Raw genomic sequence first — 11,352 nt, 5'->3', positions numbered from 1 at the left:
AGAGAGAGAATGAGAGAAGGGGAACAGGATTCAAGAGGGGGAGGAGGAAGGCAGGACTGATCATTTGCATGCTTATTAAGTTCAATATGATTTACATCCATGAAATCATGCTTAGGATACTTAAAACTGACTAGGGAAGGGGGGAGGGGAGGGGAGACGGAAGCAGGAAGCACGAGGAGAGGGGAGAGGAATGAAAGGGGAGGAACTGATGGGGCAGCAGGGAAAAAGGAAGGGGAGGAGCAGGAGGGAGGGGATGGGTGAAAGGAAGGTTAGGTTTGATCATTTGCATGCTTATTGAGTTCAGTGGGATTTACCCATGTGCAATTATACTAAGGATAGGTAAAACTGACCATGAGGGAGTTGCAAAAGTGGGGGAGGGGAGAGAAGAGGGAAGGAGAGGGAGGAGAGGGGAGGGGAGGGGAGGGGAGGGGCAAGGAAAATGGGAGGGGAGGGGCAAGAGGAAGGGTATAGGAGGGACGGGGAGGAGGGAAATACAGATTTGATCATTTGCATACTTTTTGAGTTCAAAGGGATTTTCTCCGGTGCAATCATGCTTAGGATAGGTGAAACTGACTTGGGGGCAGGGGCAGAGAGGGGGAAGGGGGAGAGAAGGATAGGAAGGGTAGGGATAGGGAAGAAGGAGGAGAGATCGGGGGGAAGAGATTAGGTGGGTTGGCAGGTGGCAGAAGGAAAACCTATTTCCCTTCCAAAAGGAAAACATTATGAATAACATCATTGTTTTTCAGAGTCTTCCCCACCTTTTTATTCTACAGCAGACAAGTGTAGTCACTGGCCACATCCACACCAGACCTTTATTTCACTTTAGACAGTCATGGCTTCCCCCAAAGAATCCTGGGAAGTGTATGTCAAAGGTGCTGCGAGTTGCTAGGAGATGCCTTATTCCCCTCACAGAGCTACAATTTCCAGCAGTGGTGCTGATTGTTAAACCACTCTGGCAGCTGGGTCTATTGAGTCATTCAGTTTTCACTTCAAAATACCAGCCAGTAATGAAGAGGAATATATGAGGATCCACTTGGATGTATTTTCAGTGAAAAGGCATTATGCATACAGATCTAAGAAAGTCTGGATTTTATGTTCCACAATTGATTCCCAATCATATGGAACATATTTTCGTGCACATGAACAATCCAACAGTCTACTTCTGCCAACTTTTCCCCTGTTCAACTCCTCCCTCTAACAAAAGTGGCAGCAGTGTTGTCATAGAAAATCTTTGCAGATCAGACTTGAGGTCTCCGGAGCAGCTTGCCTCTTCCAATAATTGTCTTGAGTGCCTCTTTTACTTCTTTGTTTCTCAGAGAATATATGAGTGGATTAACAACTGGGGTTACCACTGAATAAAGGAGAGAAACAAATTTGTCTTTCTCTAGAGAGTAGTTTGAGCTGGGCCTTATATATGTGTAAATGATGGAAGAGAAGAAAAAACTGATTATAATGAGATGGGAGGAACATGTGGAGAAAGCTTTCTTCTTCCCTTCAGTAGAACGGATCCTGAAGATAGCTCTCAGGATAAAGAAGTAAGATGTTAGGGTCAACCCACAGCTACAAATCCCAAAGATCACATCTGCCACAAAAGCCATCATCTCATTCAAAGTGGTGTCAGAGCATGAAAGCTGTAAAAGTGGTGGTACATCACAGAAGAAATGGTTGACTATGTTAGAGTTGCAGAAGGAAAGCTTCAGCATAAGTCCAGCATGAACAGCAGAATTGGCCATCCCAGCAACCCACACTCCACTGGCTATGCCAACGCACACTTCCCTCCTCATGATGACTGTGTACTACAAAGGATGGCAAATGGCAGCATAACGGTCAAAAGCCATAAATGAGAGGCGAAAAAGCTCTGTTGCCAAACACCATATGAAGAGATACACCTGTGTAATGCAGCCATAAAAAGAGATGGTATTTCTGTGGGTCCAAAGGGTCTGGAGGAATTTTGGAGTTGTAACTGAGATGGAAAACACATTCGCTAAGGACAAATTGGTGAGGAGGAAGTACATGGGAGTGTGGAGCTTCTTGCAAGTACATATGGTAAAGATGAGGAGGAAGTTAGCAGCTAAAGCAGTAGCATAGATGAGTGTGAATATCCCAAAGAGAAGTGTCTGTAAATCTGCAGAGCTAGTGAGACCGGCCAGTGTAAACTCCATCATAGTAGACTGGTTCTTTATTTCAATATCTCTGATGCCAATGTCCTAATAATGATGGTAATAGTAATATTTATTTAATTAATTATTAGATTTATATCCCGTCCTTTCTCCCAGTAGGAGCCCTAATATTTCTCCCAGTAGTAACAACAATAATAAACATAACATTAAATGTAGCAAAATGTAATATGTTCTTTATACACCCTTTGTCTTCCACACATTACAGTCACTTAGTATATTCTAACTTTTTGAAAATTCAAAGAAAAAAGACATTAATGGAGAGATTCCAGTGGCTAGAGATGGTTAAATATTAGCCCATATTTGCAATACCACATCCCTAATTGTATTATTTCTAACTTCCATATTCATTCATTTAATGCAAGGACAGGGAAACTGTGGCCCTCCAGATCTTGTCCCATCAGCTGCTCCAGCTGGTGTGGTCAATGGCAAGGGTCCAACAACATCTGATCTTGGGACTTTTATTTACTCTTAATCTGAATCGGCACTTTGAGGCTACTGGGTCATTTCAGTCAACAAGCTGCTGAATAATAATGGTTAATACTGACACTACCAAGACACCATGTTTGTTTTTGTTTTGTTTTTCTGTGTAGATCTCAACATGATTCTAGGAATTTTTGATTCCAAAATACAGTGATTAATAATAGTGAGAAGAGTTTAGATGGAACTGTTAACAAAATGGTTATCATTGTCTCCTTCTTTTAAAAAATCCCTCAAGAGTACAATCCAGTTGGACACCCCCTCTTGGGAGGGCTGTACAGTGTGGCAGAGACACCACCACCTCTGCATTTTGGCAATTGTTGGCATCCAAAGTAGAAGTGTGGGTAGAATAGTCAGGCCTTGATTGGGGTTGATGGCATTACACACTGGCCCCGAGACTACCTCGGGATACAGCAGATTCCTGGCCAGTACAGCCTTGCTTTGGATTAGTTGGCAATATATTAAATTTTGTGTTTGTAGCAGCATTTCAATCTGTACTCTGGAAAATGCACAAACTTACCAGGAGATGCTCCAGCAATAGTCAAGTCATTTCAACCATTACAGCTGCAGTAATTTGTATATTATAAGCTGGTAGCAAAGGGTTGGTCTCACTGCAATCATTGTGAAAAATAGTCATCCCTAATTTGTCCCATTGATTTGAATGGGAAGTAAATGCAACTATCTTACATTTGCATCCCGCCCAAGCAATTGGTGTCTTTAAATGTTGCTATAGTGTCTACCACAACGTTGAGACTATTTTAGTAAAACAGATCAAAGAGGCTCTGCTCTCTCCCCCTCCCCATACATACACAACATTTATTAAGCAATCCTGACTGGATCAGGGATAATGCTATCACAGCACTAAAAAGAGACACTTTAGACAGACAGACAGACAGACAGACAGACAGATAGATAATTCTCTGGTCACTGTCATAGAAACTAAATAACACACAGTCATAGTAGAAAGATGAATGCTATGTGTGCCCATCTACCATCAATACCTCTTCTGAGTACCAACACTTTATGGCTTGGATCCTAAAAAAGTTAATTTAAGGAACTTCATGGAAGAGAGCGTTATTGGTCTGACCTCTACAGACTCCTGCATCCCAGGAGGATCAGGGGATCCTCCTGAACTCTATGAGAGGGGGGATGCTAGCAGGGGGGAAATCCCTCAAAGTCGAACTTGGATGTTTCCCCTTAGAGCCCATGACCATCTTGAAAGGCTTTTTGGTTACACAAGTGACTGCGGGATGAAGATAAAGAAACCTGTCTTACCATCCTAGCCTACCTGTTCATTGAATTGTATGTTGATCATGAGGGGCAGCCAAGGCCTGTGGATTTTTACTGATATTAAATCTGAGATATATGATGCCCAGCTAGCCACGCAGCTGACGAGCGGGGCATGGTTGCAGGTGGGGGCAAAGCTGCCGCCTCCATCTTGGTATGGGGCAAAGTCACATGTCGTGCCAATTGTGCATGCATGACATGCAGCGTGGAGGGGAGGGGCTTCTGGGACTATTTAAGTCCAGACTCCCCTCCTACCTTCTTCTTTGCAGCATGACGCCCACCCCGCCCTCCCTCTTTTGTGGTGTATCTAGGGGTCGCTTTGGGGCAGAGTAGGAATTTTTATCCTGCCCATCCTTTTTGGCGGGCACGTTTTTTGCCTGCTCCACACTATGGAAGTGGGAGGGGATTGGGTTAGGGGACATTGTGATTAGGCTATTTTGCCTAATCTGACATATTTAAAGGTTAATGCCGTACTGGGCAGCTCATTCTAGCACTGGTGCAGGAAGGTGCGGGAGGGGAAATGGGTAAGGACAGCTAGGTTGTCCCCTTAGGCACCTTTGGAGGTGATTGGCGGTTCCGGAGGCCTGCCTGTCAGGGCTTTTCTGGCTCGAGGGCAGGATATGGGCTGCCTCTGGGGCCAACTTATCTCATCTACCCCAGGGTTATCTGGCCCTGGGTGGGGATGATGTACGAAGGCCCCCTACTCACTACTGGATGTGGCTGGTGTAAGGGGTGAGCACATGGACTTGCCCTTGCCCCAGCAGCGGCTGGTCACCCGAGAGCTCTATGGCAAGCTACTTGCTCATAGACAGTTCCTGCACCTAGGCTTCCCTATGCAGGTCACTTTGAATTGGGTTTTGTTTGCTGTAATTTAATAAAGTGGCCCTTGTTCAACCCAAGCTGATGTCTCTGTGTTTTATTTCGTCCCTCAACTGCAAACCATTTTACGTTCCATAACTGCATTAGGAATGGTCAGCACATAATATGCAAGCCATCCAAACATAACTATGATAAAAACAGATAATATATCATTCTTCAACAAAAATGCATAAACTGGTATCCACATTTTCACAGAGATATTGCAACTTACATATCTTACTTGTAATGACCCTAAAGAAAAACAATAAAACTAATAAAATATTATAAACCTTGTTAGCTTTATAAAATAATATGTTTTGCTTATTGTTTGCATATAAAATATTCTCCATCATTCAGGCTGAGGATAATGATGAAATTAAATACTGAGCTTCATTACTGTATGTTATTAACCTTCTTGTGTGTTATTTCTTGTGTGTATTCACTGCTTAGCACTGATACGTGTTATTCCACTCTCCACTCAGTGGATAAGAAAAAAATGCATCATTAGTGCTACTTGGTTTAGTTTGCTAAAAATGCGAGACCACTAGATACTTATTGTGTTTTTGCATTACTTGCTTTCTTTACAAAGGTAGAACCAGAGCATAAAAGCAGCTTATTCGGCATTCCTACAAAGCAAGAACAACATTTTTATTATGGTCAACCAACTATTAAAGGATATACAAACTGTATGAACACAAGCCACAAAATCAAAAGAGCAAAGGTGAGGATTTAAGAGCTGAGAAACATTGAATGTAAGAGATGTCACGACATTTAAAAAAATATTTCTGTCTGTTCAGTGACGGATTTGTTGGACCTCCCCGCTCAAGGAAATGACTCAGAATGGAAGTGGAGAAAAACCCCAGAAGAATACAATCGAACACTGGTGAGTGCTCATTATCGGGCCTACTCAGTGGCAATCAGGGTGGCAAAGAAGGTATACTTCACTGCCTCCATTACAGCCTCATTATGCCATCCAGCAGAGCTTTTCTGGGTTGTATGAGGTCTGACACTGGCCCACAGGAACTGGTGGAACCAATAGTGTTTGATGTGACTTGTTTGCAAAGGATTTTGAGGGTAAAATGTCTGGTGTCTGCCAGGCCATTATCTCCACAGCTGCAGTGTATGAGTCTCAAGGGGTATCCAGAACACTGTCTTGCCATGTTGTGTTGGATCTGTTTCAGTTAGTAGGGCTCAAGGATGTGAACGTGCTTGGTTTGGTCTGGGCAACCATGTGGGACCCTGTCCCTTGCCCCTCATGGCTGATAAAAATTAGCAGAGAGGGAACAGTGAGTTGGGCAAGGGAGGTGATTAATACCTTATTGCAAGAGGTGGTGGTCCCTGCCTATTAACAGGAGGCAGTGCTTAGACCACTCAACATTCATACATTCAACTTTCAGATTTAAGGCATAATTAATCCTCTCAGTGGAGTCAAAAGAATCTAAAAAGTGCTTAAGATTGTCTGGATCACAACTCTACTCACTGTTCTAGCTCCAAAGTCTCATGATAGGTTTTCAAAGTGAATCTACTAACAACAAACGTCAAGGTAGAGCACTGGGAAGCTCCCCAAAACAAAACACTATGCTCTCAAAAGAAAATTATTGTAATTGTGAGATAATGCAGCCATAATTTGGTTGGGGTTTTATTTCAACAATACCACAAAGTTGCCGCCCTCAGTTCCTTCAGTAGGAATATTTATCCAGGAGGAAATAAATAAATAAATGCAGTTTAATTTATGAATAATAATAATAAATTTGTGAATTGTCAAACCAATAACCATAGTCTGCACTTTGAGGAAGCAAAAGCATTTATTTTTATTTTTCATTTTATTATATTTGATGAGATTTGTATGATTCATTTTCAAATCCTCTAAGCAGTTTACAATAGTTTGGTGAATGGCTTCCTCAGTTGTTTTTGCAATTGTAGCATTATATTGTATGTGTAAGATGAAAGCCTACAGCTTACATATTTGAAAGACTTGGAGCATAATACTAACCTCCCAATGATGATGGCTAGAGGGAGGTCATGACTGGTTCATCCCTTCACTAACCGGCACCAGAGAGGAGCCTAGGCAAGCAAACAGCTACCACTGGAAGTTCCTGCACTAGCAAGGTAAGGCAGAAAGCTCTGAAACTGGGTATTTTCCTATTGCAGGGATAGAGTGCTGGCAGCTTTGGATCCACTGGAACTGAAGCTCTGCAGACCCTCCAAGAGCCCTGATTTTTGGACCCTTCAGCCAGTCTAGCAAGATGGAATGGTTCCCAGCTTATGCCTTAGCCAGCGTGAGCCTGCAGGGCTTGCAATGCACCTATGGATCCACTGATCCACTTTTTCCCAACTGAACTCTGAATTGCTCTCTTGTTTTATTTCTAAGTTAGCCTATGAATTACAACAATTCCACAAGTAGCGTAGCCTCTTTCAAGCTGAGGTCAGAGCATGAGAGTTTGAAAAGTGGGGGAAGATCACAGATGAACTGACTGATCATTTTAGAATTGCAGAAGGACAGTTGCAGCACAAGTCCAGTCTGAACTGCAGAACTGACCATTCCTACCACCTACATTTCAGTGGCAAAGCTAACACACACTTCTTTTATCATGATGTTTGTGTACGGCAAAGGATGACAAGATAGCAGCATAGCAGTCAAAAGCCATATATGTGAAAATAGATGTTCTGTTGCCATTAGCCGTATGAACAAATATACTTGAGTGATCCATCCATAAAAAGAGTGAACCCATCCATATGGGTCCAAAGAGTCTGGAGGAACCTAGAAGTTGAAACTGAGATGGAGAATGCATTCACCAAAGACAAGTTGATAAGCAGGCAGTACATGTGAGTTTTCTGGAACTACATATGGCAAAGATGAGGAGGACGTTTTCTGCCAGTGCTGTAGCATATGTTAATACTGAGAATGGAAAGAGAAGTGTCTACAGTTAAGCAGAAATCAGCAGAAATATGTCTGACCTGTTCTTTATTTCAGTGTGCTTAATCTACTGAACTAGATGGATAAATAGTATGTTTCTGAATAAGTTTTCAAGATTTATATTTAGTTGATTCATCTATCTCCCTCCTTCAATTTCTGACTCCATCCCTTTCCCTCCCTCTCTGCTTTGATCCACACCATGCATTTAAAGCACATCCTACACACATTGAAAGCACATGGCTTCCCCCAAAGTACCTTAGGAACTGTGATTTTCAGCTCACAGAGCTACAAATTCCCAGCACTCACCAAACTACGGTTTCCATGCTTTTTGAGGAAAGTCATGTGCTTTCAATATATGATGTGGGGCTGCCCTCCCTCATCATGTAGCAGGGAGTGCCAATCTTTTACGGTCCATGGACACATTTGCAAACTGGAGAAACTGTCATGTGCATCACACACACACTGCAATCAAGCACACAGTGCATTCTGTTTTATTGGCTATGATAGAATGCTTCTTTGAAGCCTAAGCTCAGCAGGGGGAGGGGACTCTGTGGATGCCAAGGAAAGCCTCTGTATGTGCATGTGTGCCTCCAGCTGCAACATTGGTGACTCTTGACATGTACCAAGGTTGCATTCTTTATATGGAGTACAAGAAAATAGAAGGTGGAAGTTTAATAGCAGCAATTATCAGAATCTGGCATTTGGGAGCACTACATATATTTGTGCCCATGATGAGAGGGAAAAAAAATAAAGAGATCTGTCACATCTCAGGGCAATGACAGCTTATGAATGCAACCGTCTCCACTTGTTTTCCTGTCATCCACTCAGGCTTCTCCACCATCTACTGCCTGAAACCAGCAAGATTGATGATGAGAATGGAAGGGATGATATTGGAAATATGGTAACTTCATGCCTCAGAGCATTTATAGGCCCTAGGCTTGAGAAAGAACATGATAAACCTAGTCAGGGGGCTTAGATATAGCATACATTCAGGAAATACCTCTTTGTGGCAACCACAACATTACTTATGAAAAACCCCTGTGTCTATTGAGTCACATAGTTTTCACTTCAAAATACAAGCCAGTAACGAAAAGGAATATTTTAGGATCCACTTGGGTGTATTTTCAATGAAAAGCTATTATGCATGCAGATTTAAGAAAGCCTGGATTTTATGTTCCGCAATTGATTCCCAATCATATGGAACAAATTTTGGTGCACATGAACAATCCAACAGTTTACTTCTGCCAACTTTACTCCTGTTCAACTCCACCCCATAACAAGAAAAGCAGCAGTGATGTTGCAGATCAGACTTGAGGTCTCCGGAGCAGCCTGACTCTTCCAGTAATTGTCTTGAGTGCCTCTCTTACTTCTTTGTTTCTCAGAGAATATATGAGTGGATTAACAACTGGGGTTACCACTGAATAAAGGAGAGAAACAAATTTGTCTTGTGAGTAGTCTGAGCTGGCCCTTTTGCCTGTATATGTGTAAATGACTGAAGAGAAGAGTAAACTGATTACAATGAGATGGGAGGAACATGTGGAGAAAGCTTTCTTCTTCCCTTCAGTGGAACGGATTCTGAAGATAGCTCTCAGGATAAAGGAGTAAGAAGTTAGTGTCAACCCACAGCTAAAAATCCCAAAGAACACATCTGCCACAAAAGTCATCATCTCATTCAGGCTGGTGTCAGAGCATGAAAGCTGTAAAAGTGGGGGTATATCACAGAAGAAATGGTTGACTATGTTAGAGTTGCAGAAGGAAAGCTTCAGCATAAGTCCAGCATGAACAGCAGAATTGACCATCCCAGCAAACCAGACTCCACTGGCTGTGCCAACACACATTTCCTTCCTCATGATGACTGTGTACTGCAAAGGATGACAGATAGCAGCATAACGGTCAAAAGCCATAAATGAGAGGAGAAAAAGTTCTGTTGCCAAACACCATATGAAGAGAAACACCTGTGTAATGCAGCCATAAAAAGAGATGGTGTTTCTGTGGGTCCAAAGAGTCTGGAGCAATTTTGGAGTTGTAACTGAGATGGAAAACACATTCACTAAGGACAAATTGATGAGCAGGAAGTACATGGGAGTGTGGAGTTTTCTGCAAGTACATATGGTAAAGATGAGGAGGAAGTTACCAGATAAAGCAGTAGCATAGATGAGCGTGAATATCCCAAAGAGAAGTGTCTGTAATTCTGCAGAGCTAGTGAGACCAGCCAGTGTAAACTCCATAGCAGCAGACTGGTTCTTTATTTCAATATATTTCATGCCAGTGTCCTAAACAGATAAATTGTATTATAAGTTTAATTATCATATTTCATATATAGTTCATACCTCCCTCTTTCGTTCACTCTCTTCCCTTCTCATCCTTACTGTCTTTCTGTGCAAATGGACAAAATTGGCATCTGTTTGTCTTCCCCAGTCATTTGCAAGGTTATTGGAAACCAGTCTGAAATATCAGAAAATGTTGACCCTGAGATACCATTCCATGCACAGTTAATTAGAAATAAGTCCCATTGACATCAAACATGCGCAAGACACTCAGACCTATTTCCCCCCAAGAAAAGACATGTAGGGGTTCCGATTTCAGCAGGGACCCAGAACTTGTCAAAAGAGCACCATGATCCATCTTTTCTTACATTTGCTGTTAGTTGATGAGGATGAGTGCCACAAACGGTTTAAGGAAATGATCTAATATTAACCTGGTTTACATCATATGTAGGTGAATGTGAGCATTTGTTGAGACATACTGACTTTTTCCAGTTTAGAAAGTCTCTGAGTTCAGAGTGCTTCTCTATGAGCTGAATAATTCACTATATCTGACTGAAAACATAATGGTATGTGTGTGATTTAAAAGCAAACTAACAAAAGAGCACTTGCACATGTAGGTATATCAAACTGCTCAGGGAATGCTGATCAGGCAAAGGATCATCTAAATGTGTATATGGATATAAATCCTTCAAGGACTAGCTCATTGTGCATAATCATTTGCAGTAGGTTGCTATGGAGTGAGCTTCATTTATTATGGTGGGATTTGTTTCAAAGAAAACATGCATAGGATTGCACTGTTTGAGGTGATATCTTACATCATTTCTCTGTAAACAGGCTCGTTTCACTGTGCTATCTGGTTAAAGTAGTTTTTTAAGTTATACTAGTGAAATATATTATAGCAACAACAGCAACATGCTCACCTCAAATACAGAGGGGTTGAAAATAAATCACAGTTACATGTACATAATCGAATAGTAATTTAAACAAAAGAAACACAGTGTAGTTATGGTACTACATCACCTACAGTAATTATAATTAATATAGTACAAATCTTTTTTAATTAAAGTTTCTCTGTGACTTCTTATTTCTAGCTTTTGCTGATTTCAGTACTGTTCAATACATATTCTGCTGTTCCAATGAAACTTCTATTTTTTTGGTAACATGTCCCTTCCAAAGCAGGAAATAAAGTTAAGTAATAATAATGGGATTAGTAATATTTATTTTTATTTATCTATTTATTAGATTGATTTCACAGCCTTAATAATAACAACAACAATAATAATAATAAAGTACCATAATGTATGTTCTTTCTACACGCTTTTTCTTGCACATGTTATAGTTATAGTATATTCTAGCTTGCTGAAAA

The 11,352-nt window shown here is 41.4% G+C and overlaps 1 protein-coding gene and 1 pseudogene across 1 annotated transcript; both read right to left on the bottom strand.

Moving 5' to 3' along the window:
• Positions 1-1,238: 1,238 nt before the first annotated feature.
• On the bottom strand, positions 1,239-5,426 carry LOC133367928 (olfactory receptor 13G1-like; annotated as a pseudogene).
• A 3,597-nt stretch (positions 5,427-9,023) lies between these two features.
• On the bottom strand, positions 9,024-9,983 carry LOC133367927 (olfactory receptor 13G1-like). Its single transcript, XM_061592014.1, has one exon. The coding sequence runs from the start codon at positions 9,981-9,983 to the stop codon at positions 9,024-9,026; it is 960 nt and encodes a 319-aa protein (XP_061447998.1).
• Positions 9,984-11,352: the final 1,369 nt, after the last annotated feature.

The sequence above is a fragment of the Rhineura floridana genome, chromosome 11 (genome assembly GCF_030035675.1).
Source record: "Rhineura floridana isolate rRhiFlo1 chromosome 11, rRhiFlo1.hap2, whole genome shotgun sequence".
Taxonomy (NCBI): Eukaryota; Metazoa; Chordata; class Lepidosauria; order Squamata; family Rhineuridae; genus Rhineura; species Rhineura floridana.
The sequence above is the reverse complement of the archived record's forward strand: the minus strand, read 5'-3'. Positions and strand labels throughout refer to the sequence as shown.